The sequence below is a fragment of the Accipiter gentilis genome, chromosome 5 (genome assembly GCF_929443795.1).
Source record: "Accipiter gentilis chromosome 5, bAccGen1.1, whole genome shotgun sequence".
NCBI lineage: Eukaryota > Metazoa > Chordata > Aves > Accipitriformes > Accipitridae > Astur > Astur gentilis.
The window spans coordinates 10,126,772-10,146,915 of NC_064884.1; the positions used below are offsets into that span (position 1 = coordinate 10,126,772).

The 20,144-nt window shown below is 41.4% G+C and overlaps 1 protein-coding gene across 4 annotated transcripts; it reads left to right on the forward strand.

Moving 5' to 3' along the window:
• The first annotated feature begins 618 nt into the window (after positions 1-618).
• On the forward strand, positions 619-19,283 carry NPHP1 (nephrocystin 1). Of its 4 annotated transcripts, none has more exons than XM_049799433.1 (20): positions 619-714; positions 803-867; positions 1,409-1,469; positions 1,899-2,035; positions 2,482-2,683; positions 3,012-3,113; positions 3,967-4,058; positions 4,533-4,575; positions 5,111-5,195; positions 5,831-5,925; positions 6,585-6,713; positions 7,906-7,980; positions 8,712-8,822; positions 10,438-10,520; positions 11,797-11,873; positions 12,722-12,821; positions 13,226-13,338; positions 15,749-15,822; positions 16,650-16,694; positions 18,499-19,283. In XM_049799433.1, exons 1-20 carry the CDS (start codon positions 646-648, stop codon positions 18,772-18,774), a joined length of 2,034 nt encoding a protein of 677 aa, XP_049655390.1. In that variant the 5' UTR covers positions 619-645; the 3' UTR covers positions 18,775-19,283. The 4 variants fall into 4 exon arrangements, with proteins under 4 accessions (XP_049655390.1, XP_049655391.1, XP_049655392.1 ...); XM_049799434.1 differs by having other exon boundaries at positions 12,725-12,821; XM_049799435.1 differs by lacking the exon at positions 8,712-8,822.
• The last annotated feature ends 861 nt before the right edge of the window (positions 19,284-20,144 follow it).

A 20,144-nucleotide genomic window follows, 5' to 3' on the forward strand; every position in this document is an offset into this window, starting at 1 on the left:
CGGGGCGTGCAATATGGAGTGCCCGTGTTCAGCAGACCTGCTGTTCGCTGGAGTGGGTGGTCCGGGCCACATCTGCTCCATCCCAGTTGTGCTTACTTTACCAGTAAAGCGTGGATACCTTTTCATGGTGCGCCTTTTGGTGTTCTTAACCTCGAGACCGGCAGACCGTTAGAAATGGGGGCTTCCGTACAGCTCCCAGTGCCACGAGTGCCATTTTGTGGAGGCGGGGGGGTGGGGTGGGTAGCGATTCCCACTGAGCGCGAAGCCTGCGCTGGTGCACGTTTTCCAGCACAAGCTAGAAGCCGACGTGCCGCGGCGTTTCGGGTTGCCCTGGGGAGGGCAGGCACAGGATTTACCGGCCTGCCGGGTGGCTGCAGGCCTGGCCGGCAGTGAGTCCCTGCCTGGTGGGCCAGGGTTGGGTGAGGCCCTTCTGGCTCCATCCCGCCGCCCAAAGCGGGGTCCGGCGGGGGTCCCCGAGGGCGGGGGAAGCCCCCCAGCGCGGCCGGGCCCTGCCCAGCCCCCGCCTGTCCCTCAGGCGGGCGGCCCGCGGCGCCTACAACTCCCGGCGTACCGCGCGGCCCGGAAGTGACGGCATCGCGCAGCGCCGCTGCCCGTCCCCACCCTTCCCCCCGTTGCCTAGCAACCATGTCGGGGCGGCGGGCGCGGGGCCCGCTGCAGCGGGTGCAGCGGCGGAGCCGGGAGCTGCAGGCGCAGGTACCGGGCGGGAACGGCCCGGCCCGGGTGAGCGGCGGGGCTGGGCCGGGCCGGGCCGGCGGCTGACGGCACCTGTCCTGTGTCGCAGGTGGAGGCGGTGCGGGCGGAGAGCGCGGCGCCGGCCCCCGGGCAGCGGAAGGCCCTTTGGGAAAGGTGAGGCGGAGCTCCGAGGAGGTCCCACCGGCCGGCCCCTGCCCTCAGCCTTCCCCTCACTCTTAGCTTTAGTAGCGTCCGGCGGCCAGGAGTTGCGTGGCTTAACTCTGCGCCGTGGAAAGAACCGTCTCCCGGTTGCTCTCGGCAAAGCCCCCGGCAGATTCACTCCCTTCCCCGTCAGCTTTGCGTCAGAAGAAGGAGCAGACGGTCCCCCGTATGCCGTCCCGTTTTTCTCCTAATCGTACACATCTCTTCCCTGCCCCTTCTCCCTCGTCTGTTTTCCAGGCGGAAGCAACAGGCTAGCTGCTTCCCAGTCCTCAAGGGCTGAGGTAGTTTTAAGTGGGAACTTGCACGTCACAGGTAATAACTAGCTAATCTGCCGTTTGGGCTGGTATCGGTATTTGTCAGGCTGCATGCACACAGAGCTGGGCGAAGGTCTGAGTGTCTAAATGGACACGTTTCAGTAGGTGTGCCTGATTTGGGTCACCCATCTATCAGAAGTTTAAGAAAATGCTATCTATCTGTCTTGCTGTCAATGCAGATGTATGCAGCTGAAGAAACTGGTGGATGAGAATAGAAATGCTCTTCATGATTTGAAAAAAGTAAGTATGGAGATGAATTTGTTAATGGTTTTCTCCAAAATGCATCATGGAGAGCATTTAGAGAACACCAGCCTCCTTTGATTTTAGGTGCCTCAGGACAAGGGTGATGCCTAGCACTGCACGATGCCCGATTGGGATCTCTGAGATCCATCTATGTTATTTAAAAGCACATTTTTAATGCTTTATTGTGTATAAGTTCTGTGCTTGTAATGTTTATCAACCCAACACATTATACTGGGAGTGGAGAATGCAGATTTGAAATTTAACACAAAATTTCGTCTTGGCAGAGTAAAAGGGCAAGAAAGATGTCACTAAATGGGGAGTGACAGCAGCCCAGGAAGGTGAAAGCTTGTAAGACGTGTGGAAACTGACTTTATAGGGGGACTTTAACTGATTCTTTGAACAATTTGTTGTGTTCTTCTTTCTCAGGCTGATGAGCCTGCACCTGTGGGGAATTACAATCTGAGGAAAGAAGAAGAAGAAAAGCTATTGCTAAAACTCTCTCAGCAGCTGCAGAAACTTATTCTTGTCTTGGATCAGGATAATGTGACTACAAATCATGCAGCGTAAGTAGCTTAAACAAACATACTCTGCACTTTTATTGAATTGTACATGTATGGTTGGAAAGGACCCTGAAAAATTGTTAGCTCATCCCTTTATTATTTTAACACACAGTTAAGAAAGAAGTGCTCGTGAGCCAGCTCTTCTCGGGCTTATTTTCTTGATGCAGTCATGAATGACTCGCTGGAGTTTTCTGAGGGTGTTGGTTAATGGCTGAAATGTAACGTGGCTGTTGAGGAGGAGAGGATGCAATGTCATCTACATGCTTAGGGAGGAAGCACCATTGGGATTTTGGAGTTTTTTGAGATCAGGACAGAGAGTGAAACACAGGAATGAAAATTCTGTATCTGGATAATGTCCTTGCAGAGAAGTCCACGTTGCAAGGCTTTACAGCAATTTCAAGAAGTTTTGTTAAAATAATAATAAGAAAAGTTTTATTTATTTTGGGTAGGGATGAAGAACATCAGAAAGATCCTCAAACAGAAGATGAAAATGAAGAAGAGAATGAGAGTCAAGATGAAAGTAGTGAGGAGGAAGATAGTGAAGAAGCAGATGATGATGAGGAGGATAAATTGTTGGATGATCCAAATGTTAAAGAATGTATTGCAGTGGGAAACTTTAATGCACAGCAGGAAGGGGACCTCACATTTACAGTAAATATGTCACTCTCAAAGTTTTTTGACTGTAGATCATCCCGTATTAAGGAATAACACCAATTAAATCCTATGCTTCTGGGATTCAGCTGGTTCTTTGTGGGATTCAGGGAGAAATGGCTTTTCCTGGTGTATGTTTGGCTTAGTGGAGTCCAGTGTCCTTTTGCCACCTTCTGTAGTGGCAGGGTCTGTTACAGTAGTCTGTGATCTCTGTTGTGGGAAAAATTAAGCTTTTGTGGTTTTGTTTTTGTTTGTTTTTTTAATTGTGCTTGGAGCCATTTTGAAAGACTTGGCTGTGTTTTGTTTCTGTCTCTTTCTAATGGCAAAGAAAGGTGAAGTCCTACTTATACATGACAAGAAGGCGGATGGCTGGTGGGTAGCTGAAAACTCCAAAGGGGAGAGAGGCCTCGTTCCTAGAACCTACCTTGCGGTTAGTGTGCTGCAACCGTCTTCTGTTCTAGTCTCACCTCTGTTATTTTATGTATATTAATGATAATATAGCTGCATAAAATTGGTCATAATGTTTACATGGTGACACACAGCAGTGTTTTGCCAGTTATTTGGAAATAACACTGTGTTTGTGTACATGTGTATGGAGATAGCTAGCAAAAGCGGTATTTTTGTGCCTTGTGAAGATGAGACACGTAAATAAAGAGAAGTTTTTTGAATACTGAAGTCATAATCTTTGTCACTAAAGGTCAGCTCTGAAGACTCCAAGCTGCTATGGACTAATTCGGGCTTTTCATAATTTATACAAAATGTGAGTCCATGTAAATGTTGGAGTATTTTGTAATTCAACAGGGTTTGGAAGAACCTTTTAAAAAATGGATTTTAAAGCTTTGTAACTTTTTTTAAAATTATTTTTAGAGTTGCTTATGCATGTTAGTTTATGTACTTATGCACATATATATTCAGTGTGCAGTTATGGTGAACATTTAAATGTGGGTACACAGTTTGGATTGAGTGATCAGATGGAATAGAGCTTTTCACAATGTAACTAAAGAGCACGTTGAGTAGCTAGCTTTTTACTTCACGATGCTGATGTATTTCTCTTTTTAAAGAATCCACTTTGCAAACGCATCCTCTTGCTTACTTGTAGGAATACTCCAATCCCTTGCTGTAGCTGCAGAACTAAGGGCAGTGTTCTGCAGTTACAGTGCTCTGGAGTGATGCATCACAGACAGAAAATATCCTCTTCTAAACTATTAATGTGTGCTATGGTTGGAGAAAGAACAGAACTGTGAAGAAATCAAGCACTTTGCCATTTTGAATCTGAATTACAGGTCCATAATGAAGATGGCGAAAGCCAAGGGCAAAGTGAAGAACACATAGAAGTGGTGGATGAAACAGCAGATGGAACCGAAATTAAAAAAAGGTAAATGGAGTGATGTGAAAGCAAATAACTATAAAATTATTCTGCCTTTTCCTTAAATCTGGCAGTACATTTCTTACAGTGAGAATACCTCACAAGGGTATTTGGTCGTTTGCATTTTTCTTTTTAGTACAGCAGTCACTTGCTTTTCTTTTTTTTCAGTTTGCAGACACACTTCTACTAGAGTGGTTTGTTGGGGAGTTTTGCTTTGGTTTGCCTTTCACACACACACCCCCCCCCCCCCCCCCCCCGCTCCCTCATAAAATCAAAGAATGACTGGGTCATGTATCAAGTTATGTTCCAGCTCATGAGACAGTCTAGCAATTAGTCTTAGTGGCTGGAAATATGTCATTACTAGGATCTCAGATAGGTATGGTTATTAAGCTGCTGCTATTTGAAAACAAGTCAATATTTAGTGTTTAAATTTTTGTCCACCTGATGATGATATATTATAAAAACCCATTATTTTTCTTTCAGAACAGATTCTCACTGGAGTGCTGTAAGAAGAGCTATCACAGAGGTAGGTGTATCTCTTACATAGCAACTTCATCTACCATAATGTTAATTATTTTGTAGACAAGGTTTGCCTTTTACAAAACACTGTTTCTCGTATTACAGACGGTTGTTTTTAATTAACATCTCTATTTTATTTTTTGTAGCAAGAAACGCTACGTGAATGTTCTCTAATGCTTTAGAAATGGGCTGCAGCCCAGCCCATGTGTCTGAAAGAAGATGTGAATAAGATATCTTTTGTTGTTTTGCCACAGTAGTACTATACCATTTCTTTTTCAAGGGTATGATTTTGTTCTGTAACTGGCTTCTCTGCTGCTGCTTTGAAATGGAAGGGGGATTTAACAAAATAGGAGCCTGGGTTCACACATGAAACAGAGTAAAAGTTCCTGAGGATGGGCCACACTAGCTTTGGATGAGAAGAGGTGACTGATGTGCCAGGTCTCTGACATTGGTTGTGTGAGAGTTCTAAATTAGGATAGAATTAGCTGTTAAAATAGCAGGAATACTAATATTCTTTTTCTTTTTCTTTTTTTTTGTGATAGAATGACACAGTAGAGGTACTGGCAACGATAGGAGCAGTTCCTGCAGGATTCCGGCTATCCACACTTTTCAAGCTCTTAGAGGAAGGTATGATTTTCTCATAATAATTGCATTACAGGATTCTTAAGTGTCTGTGGTGAGTTTGTTATCCTGGTTACTAGCCTATTGGACTAAAATCAGTATTGCTTAATTGTACTTGGGTAATCTGTACAGGCTATACTTGACCCATCAAATAATGTATAAAAGCCTTTTTTTTCTTCTTCAATTAAGTTTTCATTTATCTGTGTGAAATCCTGGCCACACAGAGGCAATGACAAATTTCCTAATGATTTCAAAGATTCCTCTTTGCCATATAGTTCCTGTTGACATTGCAGAAAATGATGAGGTTTTTTCTTTAATCTTCCCGTTTTCTCGGAGACCTTTTGGAGTCTCTTCACCAATTATATTACACATCTCACATTTTGTTAGTCTTTTTGTTTAAAACTGTTTAAAATCAGTAGCTCTTTTTGTTAATTAAATTACAGTGCTTCAGAAATGAAATACTTACAAATAGTAAAAGTACCCTTTTTAAAGGGTGTTTGTAGAAGATACCTTCATAGTTTTGTTTGGACCAGTCAAATATTCAAACAGACTTTAGCCACATCTGAATTTTGGGTGTCATTCATTTTGTGGCAATAAAGATAATAAAAAATTGTTAAGAATTTTTAAAATTACTCTTGTAGGCTATCAGTTTCGAGCAAGTTACTTTTTGCAGCCTGAACTTACTCCATCACAGCTGGCTTTCAAAGACTTGGTGTGGAACTCTGAAAAAAATACTGTGAGTATTACTGGTAAGAAAGCTATGATGCTTTTGGTTTGAGAGAAATGACAGGATCCCTAGACATGAATTGCTAGAAATCTTTCGTATCGGTGGCTAAATATTGCTGTGAAACAGATGATGGATTTCAATGTCAATCCAGACTCCTTAGGCAGTAGATGTTACCACATTCTACTCTCTAATAGGCAAAAAATTGGTACAAATTGTCGTGGTGGGTATCTTTTAAGAGTCACGTTTCATCTTAAGTTTGTGGGTTCCTTCCCTGTCTGGGGTGAAGCAGATCTGCATGGGTGACTAGTCCAGATTTTTAAACCATGAACTTCTGCTAGGCACTGTGAAATCATGATTTTAAATCGCCTTCTTTCATTTTGGCTAATGATGATGTCTTCATCTGCAGCATTTTTAGAATATTTATCTCTTCTCAAACTTTGATAGGACCTTCTATCTGTCACACTAAAATATTTGTAGTAATTTCCTTAGAAGAGAGCTAAAGACTTATGAAGAAATTTTGCTGCTGCTAATACTACACAAGCTTTGTGGTTAGAAGAATCCAGTCTAGTGAACACTACGCTTGATCATCTCAGTAAATAAACACAAAATGATACCATGTGCAGGAGGACCCTGTAGATTTAATCCTTCTGCTGTTGTGTGTATTTCAGATCTATCCTAGACCAACTCGAGTATCCCTGATTGTGACTTTATGTAGCTGTAAAATGATTCCTCTCCCAGGAGTCAGTATACAGGTTCTCAGTAGACATGTTCGACTCTGTCTATTCGATGGCAATCGGGTAAGTTGTTTGGCTATCAAAAAAAGTCTTGATGAGGGGTGGATCTTTCAGGATCTTTCATGCTCTGGTTCCTCTGGTAGCCAACTCCTCCAGTTATCTCACTCAGAAACAGACACATGCACACAATCTGCCTCCCAAGCCGCTTAACTTACTCTCCGATTAGTCTGGCTCGATACTTGCCTGTGATCACACGCTGACATACGTACTCTCATTCCCTCACTTGCAGTCACTGCAGACACATAGGCCCCCAGCGAACTGTGGTCTGACTGGATGCTGGCACGTAGATGTACACACGCACATGCATTCAGAATAGAGAGCCCTTCACCCAGAAAAGTAGTTATAAATGGAGTTTAATGAGAAAACAGGACAGACTGCATTGATCAGGTGCCAGGCATGTTCAGATATGCATACTTATCCCTCTATGTTCCCACCCTTGTTACTCCATAAAGCACCTCATTCCTTCCCTTCTTTTGCCTTTGGTTTCTCCCCTGGACATCCCATAGTAAGTCACCTGCAGTCCCAAAATGCCCTTCCCTGCCAGGCCAGTGTCTCATACCCCTAAGCAGTAACCCCTTTCAGTCTGGAAGGTGATCCAGTGAGCTGCTTCTCTTGACTCATCATGATGGGAGTCGCACCCAGCCCCTGGGGCTGTCCTGGGCAGCCCGGGGAGGGGCTGGGGCAGGAGCTCTGAGTCCCTAATTTCAGTTCCCCCCCCTGCCATTGTGCCTCTCTTCTCCTTTATGTTTGAGTAGAAAAGCCTTTTCCAGGCTGATCTCTCTCCTGTGATAGCCTGGGAATAGCTGGGTCAGGGTCATATTCAGATTCCCCCACCTGCTGTTGATCCTCTGTGTTCCTCTGTGTGGATGTGTAGAGCAGCTTTTTTTTTTTTTTTTTTTATATGACAGAATCTAACGCTGATGATCTGACAGTTTTCTTTCAGCTGCAATGAACAGTCTTGGGGGCAAAGGTACTATTACTGGTGTATATGAAGCAAGGATGGTTGGAAAGTGCTCTGTGGCTTCAGAGAAAACTTCCTCTGTAGTCCCTTAAACTGAAACCATCTGATAAAGCGTAATTTTATCTTTGTTATGTGAAGTGTTGGATTAATCTGGGATAATACTGCATTTTCTTAAAACTGCATAGATTTCCAGAAAAACTTGTCTTAGCTTTTTTCACCACTATCATGCTTTAGGTGCTGAGTAACATTCACACAGTGAGAGCTACATGGCAGCCTAAAAATTCTCAAATGTGGACCTTTTCTCCAAGGGTAGGTATCTCACTCAGGGAGTGACATAGCCAGTAACTATCTATTTACAGCTGCTTATTTAGTGATGTCTATTACTTCTGGTACTCGTGTTGAAATAAAACGTACTGCAACCAAAATGAACATGCAGAAGAGAAAAGACTTGCTGAAGTGCATGAATTCAATTTAAGCAAGTGTTTTAGCAAAAATACTTTGGACAAAAGAGTTGGGGAGGAAGGAAAAGTAGCAGGAGGGACTGGTGATCCAGCCACTGGCACTGGTCAACTCTCAATATCAGGTGCACACTATGTGGTGTTCATGGAGAAGAGGCTAGCCACTTTGCATGTGAGCTTTTGCTTTGCTTTCATTAAAAAAAAGCACATGCTTTGTCCCGTGTATCGGGTGCCGTGCAGGGCCGCATTCACAGCAGGAGTGTTGTCATGTTTTACCACAGTTGTTGCTGTGTTCTTCGAGGGAATAAAGTGCTTTTTGACATCTAAAGTTCTTTAATAGCTTGTAATCATGCACAAAAAAAGTACTTTGGTAGCATAGCTGTGTTTCATGGCAAGATAAAGAATAAGGGGAGCAAGGTTTCAACCAAAATTGGTTCTTTACTCATCCTTTTCTTTTATATGCAATGGGATTGGGTCCAAGATCTTACGTGAATGAGTGATGCGTTCAATGGCCTTTAAAAATCAGAGTTTTTTTTAAATAGGTACATTCACCATTTTTCCCTCCCCCTCTCTCTGTATTAGGTAACGGGCATTTTACCCAGCTTGCTCGATGGTGACTGTTTTGTCAGATCCAACGCTGTGTCTTCAGACATTGGTATATTATTTGAACTTGGCATCACTTATATTCGCAATGTAAGTGTGTAAAGTTGCAGTATAAATCATTCCAAGCACAGGTTTATAAAGTTAACCAGCTGTTCCATGTTCGATGTTAAGCTGCAGTATCCCAGCAGCAAACTGTGAGATCCAAATGGAAATTTAGCTGAACTTTTCCTAGCTTACTATGAGATTGTCTTCCTTTTGGCTTCTGGGAGGAAGGAGAGAGATGTTGGATTTTGGAACTTTTAGTTCTAGTCAATATTTAGAGAATAAAAGACTTTCTGACTAGTGGACATGAATCTACCTTTATTTACGCTGAAATAACTTCTGTTAGTCTGCCAAAGATCTCATTTAATGTGGTTGCAAAGGACCAATTCTCTCTTCACTCCTGCATTGTTTTTCTATCTTTTTGATTTGTTTCAGACTACTGTGCTATATAGTTCAGAAACTAAAATTTTAACTGTTTAAATAGTACGGATACTGGTTTCTAGCTGCAATTGATATAGATATATCCTATCCATCTAGGATATGCTTCTGAAAAGTACAACGGCTAGTGACACAATAGATGGTAAAGCCCCTAAGAACTACCGTAATAGAAGGTGGATGCATGCAGGAGCATAAGAAACACTTACTATTTGGAGGATACAAGCTTTTTGGAACAGGTGACTGTTCTGAAAGATCTCAGCCATTTTGTCAACAAGACTGACTCGAGCCTTGCTGCCTCTTTCTGAACACTTAATTTGCATTATAGTTGCAATCTTACTCAGGTGAATCTTGGCAATCAAGTCAATCACGGGTGAAAGATGGAAAGTGGGGTAACCACGATGGTTAGCAAGCAGGGTAGCAAAAGGTGTGCAACAGAATTCTGAAAAGGTGGATAGAGAAGTTGCAAAGGCGAGTATTGCTGTATTTGCTCTTTCACTAATACTTGTATGAACTTAGGGTGCAGGAGTGCAGTGCTGATTAAGTGATGGTTCAGAGAGACCCAATGGGGCATAAGGCCCTCCTCAGGCTAATTGGAGTAGTCAAGATTATGCAAAGTTGTCTGGTTCTGTTAACAGCGTAAGTGTAAATGAAGGCTGGAGTGTGTACAAGTTGCTACCTGTTATTAGTGCTTTTGGGGTCTGGAAACGGATGGGCTGGCACACAGGATCAGCTCCCTTTCCCAGGCACTGTCTCTGGCACCATGAATAAAGCCTCTCAATGCACAGGGTCACTGCCTTGGAAACTGTTAACTCTGGAATCAGATGGGTAAATCCTCTGGGTAAATTTTTTTCCCTCCTTCTTTTTGTCCTGCATTCTTCAGAGCATCAGTGCAGGTTTGGGGTTTTTTACCTTTGTATCTGTGCATTTCTTCTTTTTCAGGAGCTTGATCTACTTGGGTTTCTCTTAAATGTGTATTTCTTGGCTTAATAAATCCTTGTCTCTTAAATATGTTCATGCACAATCAGCCTCAGTATAACTGTGTGTGCTGTTTAGAAAATATCTTCAAACACCTGCAAATGCCCCATAATCAATGTTTGCTTACCACAAATTTGGGGCTTTTACGATTTTACCATTTTAATGTGATTATTCTAAATAATTGTTTGTGATTCAGTTACTCATTCTGGTTTAGCTGCTCAAGTTATTTACATTTCTCCTTTTTTTCTAGTCAACAGGTGAAAGAGGAGAGCTAAGCTGTGGCTGGGCATTCCTGAAGCTTTTTACTTCTAATGGAATGCCTGTTCCTTCCAAGTAAGCTTATTATGTTTTCCTTCTCTCTCTCCCTCCTTCTCCCCCCACCCCCCCCGTATTTCTCTGTCTATGTATATACATCTATTTTAGGCTAGGAGTAGTGGCAGGTGTAATCCAGACTAATGTGCAGGTTGTACCTGGTCTTTCAGTGAGAATGCTGGTCGTGCTTCCCCACCCAGTGTATGTTCTACTAAGTTTGTGTGGGAAAAGTGCTTCCTGGACCCAACATTCAGATTTGAAATGTTGCAAGTGAATATGTGTTTAAAAATATTCTGCAGTGGAATTTTAAAACCATGGAAATGTCTGAGTTAATAGGGAGTTATGTAGAGTTTTGTTTATATAAAATAGAATCATTACCTAAATTGAAGGTGACAAGGTCCTTTTTGATTCTGGCTCTTTATGTGCACTTTGCCGTATATATGTAAAAATTAGGAGACTGGTTTCTAAGACCTGGGAGCAGGTAAGAGCTGTTGTGAATGAAGCTCTTATCATTCACTTGGAGAGTGTGAATAAGCTTGTATTTTGTAGCTGATCTATGATTAGTTCATGGGTCCAAAAATCTTAAAGAATAATAAAATGTACGTATTTCTAATTTATTAAATGTAGGAAACCTTTCTGTTAATTTACAGAAATGATTCATTGTAGATCAGACTTGCAATACTTGGTTTTTACCAAATATATATATATATATAGACATATGTATGTGTATTCTGACATATTTGGCTTACAGGGCAAAAAAAATACCCACAAGAGACCTCTGCTGTTCTCTAAATCTCTTCTAAATCTGATCTCTTAACATTGTTTTTCTCTTCCATTATTTTAAGGATAGTATCTAGAGAGTGAAATTGCATGCTTGCTTCAACAGTGACTTAGTCTTGACAGAACTGGGATTACATTATTATTCAACATTTTAAACCTTCTGAATCTAAAATTTGCTCCATAAACAATGACTCCTCAAAAAAATTTTAGTGAAACAATTGCTAAATTTCATATAAGAAAAATACTGGGAGTCATGTGGAAAAGAATCAATGTTGCTAATTTCTTCTAAAATAATTAACTAGTTTCCCAGTATAATACAAGTTTCAAATTTATCATTTGAGGTTTGGTTACTTCATTAGGTGTAGTCATTTCTTATAAAATACTAGTCATAACATCAAGCACCGTGGTTTTTTTTTTATTTGAGATAGCAGGTTTCTTTCTTTCTCAGAAAGAGGTTGTGGTGTTCTCACATATCCTTACATCTTTTCATTTGAACTATGCTGCTCTTCTTTCACAGGATGTATGAGCTGCTATTAAATGGTGGTACTCCCTATGAAAGAGGCGTTGAAGTTGACCCATCAATATCAAGAAGAGGTGTGGTTTCTCCTAAACATTATATAAATAAAATGATACACAAATGCTATACCTATTTTACAACATGCTGTCATTATCTCCCATTAGCATGCAGTCACCACAGCCTGATTTGGTTTTGTGTGCTCTCATTTTGCGTGCTCTCTCATGAGAGTTGATTGTTAGGGCTGGTGGGATTCAGAACTATCTGCCAGTGCTAATGTTTCTGTAATTTCCAATGTTTGCAGGTTGAGGGTTATTTCTGATAAATGTATTCAATATTTCTTTAGCTGCACTTAACACTTCTTGGCTGTGGGGTGATGGTGCAAGGCACAGCAGTTATACTGGTCTGAAGAGATCCCAAGCCAGGCTGTTCAATCCCATATCACTTACGCACAAGTTGCACATGTGCATAAACACGCTACAGAATATCTCTACTGGTTCTTCCCTGCGGGGTTGAATAAAGCTTCGCTGAGGGTTGGTTCAGATGACAGACCACTTGTGTTTTAAGTAAGGGTGGCCATGGCTTTCTTCTGGAAGCTGTAATAACTTCCATTTGCCAGTGACACATGCCACAAGCTACAGAAGCCTTTACCTTTTGGGTTTGGACACTTACCCTCTGCATTACTCCCTGCATATTATGAATCCACCATCCTCGAGAGAGGTAATAGTTTTTGTTAGACTAAATGTTGATATAGCTGATATGTTGGTATGTTTTCAGATGTTCAATTCCTCCTGGTTTTTAGACCATCCTTAAACCATTACAGTTACAGCAAAGCATCTCTTCCCAAATTTAAATGTCCATTCTTGTAATATAATTCTTAATATTATCTCAAAATGACAGATTTCATATCGGGTATTTATTTCTTAAGCAGGCAGTGGTGTTTTTCATCAGTTTATAACACTCAAGAAACAGCCTGTGCTTGTAGTGAAACTGAGATCATTATGTGCACAGTCAAAAGACATCCTGAAGTAAGTATGCATGTGTGCTGCCATAAAATGAAATTTCAGATAGCCTAGAATGGTTCCAGAGATCTAAAGTGTTCCCCTTCCCTCAAACACTGGCTATGGAAAAATCTGAGGGTCATGTCACCTGCATATTGTACTTGATCTCTGACGCTTAGAGCTATTTTGTTGAAAACAACTGAAAAGTCTTTCAGTTTAGATAATATTCAAAACTGCAACAGCAGGAGTCTGGGTCTTGTAGCTGTACCAACGTACACCTTAAAAACTTGTGATAGATTCATGGAGATGCCAATATGAGCTAATAATCATCTCCATGAAGCTGTCATTACCCTCAAGTTTTGGTGAACAATGCTTCGTAGGAGCAGTTTTCAATAAAAATCTCAACTGCATGTTCTTTATTTTCTCAACAGTTTGCTACCAGAAACATTAATTGGCAGTATGTGCTACATCCATCTCTTGATATTTTATCGACAAATACTTGGCGATGCACTCTTGAAAGAGAGAATAAGCATGCAAAGCACAGGTAAGAATTGTTGTTGTGGAGGAGAATTCAGTAATGGAGAGTGTGTTGGAGAAAGACCAGGTTCCTGAAGAGAATCACCAGAGTCTTCCTTTTGTAACCCCCACTGATACAGGGTACTTGTAGAATTTTGTTCCCTGGTAGAGCTGGTATTGACCGACCATCTCACAAGGTTAGGAGGTCATGCTCCCTGGGTAGAGGATTTCAGTGCTTTAACTTTCAGTCTGCAGGTGTTGTGGGGACAAATAGAAAGCCCTTGTCCCTGCTGATAAGAGAGAACAGCCTCTTGCTGTGAATACCACCACTCAGTGTGTTTGCATTTCAAACTACTAATATTTCAACTCTCATCTAATGTGTTGCCCTGTTTGACATCAGTTCACATCGCAGAACGCAAAAACCACAAGAACAGTTTTGTTTTCTGTGAAGTATGAATTAAGTGCTTTCAGTGAAGTTCTCATAAAAAAAAGCCTCTGTAGATAGGAAAAGAGTTATTTCTAAATAAATAAACAAATAAATAAAAAGCAAATAAAGACAAAGGATTATTTGCAAGAGAAATGTTTCCTTTTCACCACCCATGCAATGAGAGATTAGACATGCACACAGGTTTACTCATTCATTTCTAGTGTATGCATGTTCTCTGAGTTACAGAAGATATTAGGCAGATGTTTTTGTCATTGAGGCTAAGTCATCCTCTTTATTTTTTTGTTAATTATTATTTACTTATTGACTAATGCAGCAGGGAGAGACAGAAGTGGAAGAGTTCTGGTTTTAGAACTCAGTATCTTGCTCTGATTTTGCAACTCTATCTTATTCTTTCCACATCTTTCCTTCAACAGAACTGTAATAGTTTATAGTTGTCTCCATTTTAAAATCAAATTGAAACAGAAAAATTACATTTTTTAACTGTACTACAGGTGAATTTATATTGGTACTGCAAAGTGATTTTTCTTGTGTTTTCTCCTCTCTTTTCTCCAGACTGAATTATGTATCATCTGTTCCTATGACAAATAAATTTGCTTGTGCACTTACTAACATTTTTAACTTACAATCTTTAGCCATACTTAGGCATCTGAATTACAGGTTCATCTTTCAAAGGTGCTCAGAACTTAACTCCCTTCCTGATTTTCTTGCACTTTAATATACATTCTGAGTATACTGATTTCAGTATCCGAAAGTCAGACCCTTTCAAAAATTAATGCTTTATTTAATAAACTTATCACAGAGAAACTGAAAATGCTTAGTTTTTAAAGGCCACTTGAGAACCGCTATACTTACTTGATTTGATCTTTATAATGTAGGACAATAGATCAGGCTGATGACCTCTCCTGGAGTTAAATGGCATCCATTTGGATTCAGACTTCATTTGAAATGATTTAAAGGCTTTACCCCAGCATTTCAAAAGTTGTTCTGGTAGCCATTTTCTACTTTTTTCTGGTGTAACAAAACAAGATTTCTCTTATTTCAAAATCAACTATCACTTTAGAAATAGGCAACTTAAAATGCCTGGTTTATTTCACGAAAGCAATTGGTTCTGGCTTGCTTCTGTGAAATGTTTTGTTATTTGTAAATGGTTAGTGTTTACTAAACTTTCCATCAACTTCAACATGAAGAAACAACAGTGTACATTAAATATTTAAAATCGTAAGAGAAAGAAAACACTTCAGCCAAAATTCCTCTATATGTCACTTGTAGCACTCTTGTAATTTCATCCACAATCTCATTAACTAAAATAATGACAGGACCCCTGTGCCACTGGGGCTCAATATTTGTTGTGTGTCATAACAGAGAGCTTTGATTCCTGCCAATCACGGGGAGGCAGCTCTGCCCTGCCTGATTTTGATACAGCTGCCTGTTCAGCTCAAGCAGAAGACCCAGCTATTACCTGGTAGCTAACCTGAAAAGCACGCAGGAGACCTGTGCAGTTTGATGATGTGCCCCATTTGGTAAATTTACTATGCCACTTGTTAACCGGTTATCTTAAAATCACACACAACACAAGCCAGGTTAAGGTAGAATGAAAGTGTGTTTATTCATAACATCCAATTAAGGCAGCACAATTTCAGATGTTTATAAAAAAGACAGGTGCAGAAATGAGGAAAAACACCTCAGTCTACCCCTAGGTTAAATCAGTAAGGCCTCTTGCTTGCTGGCTTCTCCTGATAAAACAGCAATCATTTTTTGTCTCTTGTCTCTCAGGTTAACTCTCTCAGCCACTGAGAGTTTGCTACAGTCAGAGAATGGAGTTGTTAAAGAGCTTTTCTACTTTCCCTGCTGCTCCGGAGTACTGTTACAGCTAATTTTTCCTTTGAAGTAATCTGAGGGGAGGAGATGTGCTGAATACGTTGATGTGTCGATACCTTGAAAACCAACCTGTTTCTTCCTTAGCCTTGAATGTGTTTGTTTTCCATTTCAGATTTAATCTGTAATCCTATTTTAACAACTTTCCCTCAACTCATGGATCAACCAGACCTGATGGATGCACTTCGGGTATGTTATCTACATATTGTTCAATTATATCTGACGTGTCAGGATTTCCAGATATTTTTGCAAAATTTGAGATTTTTTTTTATCCTGTGGAAAGATAAATAAATGGAAAAGCCAAACAGCAGAAAAAGTTTTATAATTGTTTCAAGTACATGCATATCTTGCGTGTCTTAGTGCCTTCAAAACTGCAAGAGAATGCTTGAGTACATTCAGAAGGGATGCAAAGACATGAATTGGCTAGTTTGAGTACTGCTAGCCATGTAGCCAGAGCAAGAGAGTGCTCAGGTGCATTAGCTGTCTGAATGTTCGTCTGGCTTCTAGGACAGTGCTGCTTTCATGACAGGAAGGAGCTGACTTAGCTTCTGACTGGCAGGACAGTGGCCACTGTATTTACACCGCAGTCCCTTGCAGGCATCCTAGTACCAGACAACAACAGCTGAGTTATTTCTGCCTGAAGGACACTTCTGTTAGAAGCTGTCAGCCTTTGGGGTTAGGCTGTATTTCTCCATCCTTGTAGGGTAGAAAAAAATTAACCTCAGTTGTAACTGATTTTTCTGAAAAGAAAGGATCCCCTTGATTTCATTTATATGGCTCTGATAATTTCAAATCTCCAACTCCTTGCATCTGTAAAATTTGGTGGAATGGCTGTTTGCTTAAATAAATTAAACTGGCACAAGGGAGAAATGGGGAGTATGAGGAAAGTGGGACTGCAACACGAGCTTAAACTACTGCGGGATTGGATTGCAGTGAGAGAAATTTTTGCAGCTAAAAATGGAATTGCTTTAGTTCTCCACAATCTCAGTCTGATTGTACATTTCATTTCATTTTAGAGTGCTTGGGCAGATAGAGAAAGAACATTGAAGAGATCTGAGAAGGTAATAAATTACAGGTTTTTCTTTGACATATATTTAATCTAATTTGAACCAGAAGCTGTCAGTGTTATTGCTAGTTAACTTTTCCTCTCACCATACATTTATTTAGAAAATGTAGATAAGCTAAATGCAGTTTTTAACATTTCTTACCCATATTTCTAACAGTAAACTAGGAGAAGAAGAAACATGAAATTAACTTGTAACTTTTTGTCTCAGTGTTTGTATGTGGTTGTTAGTGGGGAAGCTATTACAGGTTCATACCCGAAGCGTGGCTCCTTTTCATGATGCGCTTCCAATACTTGACTGGTAAAAGCTTTCCACTGGTACAAAAGAGGCTGTGTATGCCCACAAAATAATCTTTCTGCCTCCAAAAAGACTGTGAGCTCCTCCCATAGCCTGCCTGGAAAAAGGTCCCCAAATTCTGCAAATCTCCCTACCTCAGACAGTTGTGATCTCACATTTTGGCATGTAGACAGCTGGAGAAGAACTGAATTGGCCATGTCACCAGGTTTACCTGTACCTTGTCCTACCTTCTGTCCTCTGGACAAAGAGGAGCTGTAGGTATCTGAATGAGAAAAGCATTGGTTCTTGATCCAAGACACTTCACTTCTTGGGAGCAGCAGCAGGGTATTTCGTTCATTGTGCATGCTACTGAATAGATACACAAAGAGATCTCCCTGTTTATGCAAACAAAATGCAATGCTCTTGAGTCAGAATCACTTTTTCAAGGCCATTCATCCAAAATGAAAGCTGATCTGCTCAAAGAATTAGTAACTCCTCACTATCCCAGAACCATCCAGTTTTACCTGATTTGTCATGTGCCACTCCCATGGTAGGATTGCTGCCTGGCGAATTCTTACTGCTTGCATGGTTATATGATGCTTAGCTGCTAAATCTCCTGCTGAGACGTGAAGTGTTCAATGCCAGTCATAGCGCTTGCATTTCTAGAACGTTTCTGGAGGAGTCTCGGTGGTCAATGAGTTTTCCAGGAGGCAGTGCTCTGTGTGTGTCCTTCTTGCATGAAGGGGTTTTTCTAGTGTGCCTGTGGAAAACGAGGCACACAAATCTTGTCTAGTTAAAGTGGTTGGGATCTTTCAGTGTTTGATAATTGGCCAGGCTGATTGTTAGTTTCTGGGTTTTGCAAACTGGTCTTTACAGGGGAGGGCATAATTCTCGCCACAGACAGAATGTCCTATCAAAGTGTGAAATAACACTACTTATGGTGTGGCCTTACCTCCTGCTAAGAGCCACGTGCTGCACGGAGCGTGGGATTGTTGCAACTCTCTGCCTAGGGCAGTAGAGGAACGAGTGGAGTTTGGGCTTCTGAGGTGGGGAGGATCTGGCACTTGCCTGGTGGCCATGGCAAAGAGTCTCTCGGTCTGTACCTGCAGAGGCTGTGGGGAACAGTTGTCAGATGCTGGTGGTTTTAGGAAGAAATAGAAATACCCCATGAGCAAAGGGCTCTCAGTGACCCTTGTACAGATTGCCATTTTGTGGCAACTGCCAGGGTTTGGCTGCATATCGCTGTTCTTTGTTGTTTGGAAGAATAGGTGGGTTGAAAAGCAGATTTGTTGATCTATAGTTCATATAGTGTAATTCTTGGTGGTGAGTTTAAGGCTCAGCCAAGCTAACTGACGTTTGCTTAGGAAGGTCAAATCTCTTCCCGTTTTTATCCTGAGAACTTGGGGTTAGTCAAATGTTTTCTTGTTTGGGTTTGGGTTTTTTTCCTGCGTACAATACTTCTGGAGAAGAGCTTGGCAACACCACGTATTTGCACTGAAGTATTTTCAAATACTCTTCTTTGCAGAGAGATGGAGAATTTCTGAAGTCTCTGTTTGTCCTGGTGTACCACGACTCTGTCTTCCCTCTCCTCCAGTCCACTTTCCTCCCTGACTACAAATGGGCTGAGGAAGAGTCTGAAGCATCTCGCTGGAAGGCCATTGCTGACTTTTTGAAAAAGAGCCGAGAGAATGATGGTGCACTTCAGTATTTGCTGTCACCAGAAAACACTCACAGAGCCTTTGATATCTCAGAGCTGGCTTACGATTTCTTAGAAGTGAGGAAAAACAATCCTGGGGTATGAATGGATTATAGAAAACAATACGGGCTACGTAAGAATGGGGTAACAATATAAATAAATTCTTACAAAAAAGAAACTGTGTACTATCTGAATTGTAATGAATATTTTAACATATTTAACATTCTGAGAGACTAAAATTATTTTATCAGTTTAACTAACGTAAATTGTATTTTAAATTTTGCCCTTTGCAATGTTAGACAAGGCTATGATTGTCTGTTGCTAAGTGTACCTGTTGTAGCCACATCAAGTGTCCTATTTTGCCTAAGCTGAGCAAATGGTGAGGCAGCACTTTTCTCCTCTCATGCAGCTTCCAACTAATTTACAGTTTTGTTTTAATCAGGGTGAACAAAAGACTCTTTTTCACAGTACCCCAGTTGATGGGTAACAGGCAAGTAAAATAGCAATGACCTTTAAGAATGCTGCTGAGCAAGGTCAGCCAGGTTAGGGAAAAAACTCATCTCTTGTCCAATCAGTGGACAGCAGGTTGCTCTGTATTTAGACTGTTTTACTGTTTTTCTTTCCCACTCAGGAAAAGGTTGGGTTATTCATAGGAATGTGCTTGATTCACCTAATACAAATAAAAGCTGGTGAGAATTCAGGGCACACAGTGTTTCCCCTGCACATGGTCATGCCACACAGTAGTTCCCTCTGTGCTGACTTTCTAGGGCAGGCTAAGGAGCTGCGGGGTACTTGTCAGGTGGACCAGGATGTTAAAGGCTTCTTTTCCCCTGAGCCGTTTGTAACCACAGGCTGTATGTGCTGCCTGCTCCCAGGGGGAAGTTATTAATCCAATTTCTCTTTTGTGCTGGAGTGTCCAGATGCTATCCACATGCTGAGGGGTATGTTGCCACTATGTCCCATGAGGCAGGCAGGCACTGAGTCACGTGTGGATTTAAGTCTCAGCCAGGCACTAGTTTTGTCTGGTATGAAATGTTGTTTTAAAGCCAGATCTTTCAAAGACCACAGCACACTGCATGGAGCCTGAAGCCGGCTCCCACTGACAGCACTTGTAAACTGGAGCCTCCAGAAATGCCACAAAGTGCTTCCTCCTGGCCTAGGAGGGGCTCAGACAATAAGAAACAGCATGGATTTGATCTTTGCTCTCTCAATTCTTTGGGCATCACATCCTAACAGAGAGATATGGTATTTTACTAGGATGTTGTCCTCGTGCTGTAGCGTGTTGTCTAAATTAGTGGAGTCATTCTGTCCTCTCTAAGCCGTGAGGCAGATGCCACGTTCAGCCTTTCATCCCACCAGTTATTGGCAAGTTAGGGGGTGAGGCAGAGTCTGCTGGAGGAAACAGCATGTGGTTGTTGAATCCAACAGGTAGAAATGAAAGCTGTCCCAGTAGCTGTCCTTCAGCCCCTTCCGGG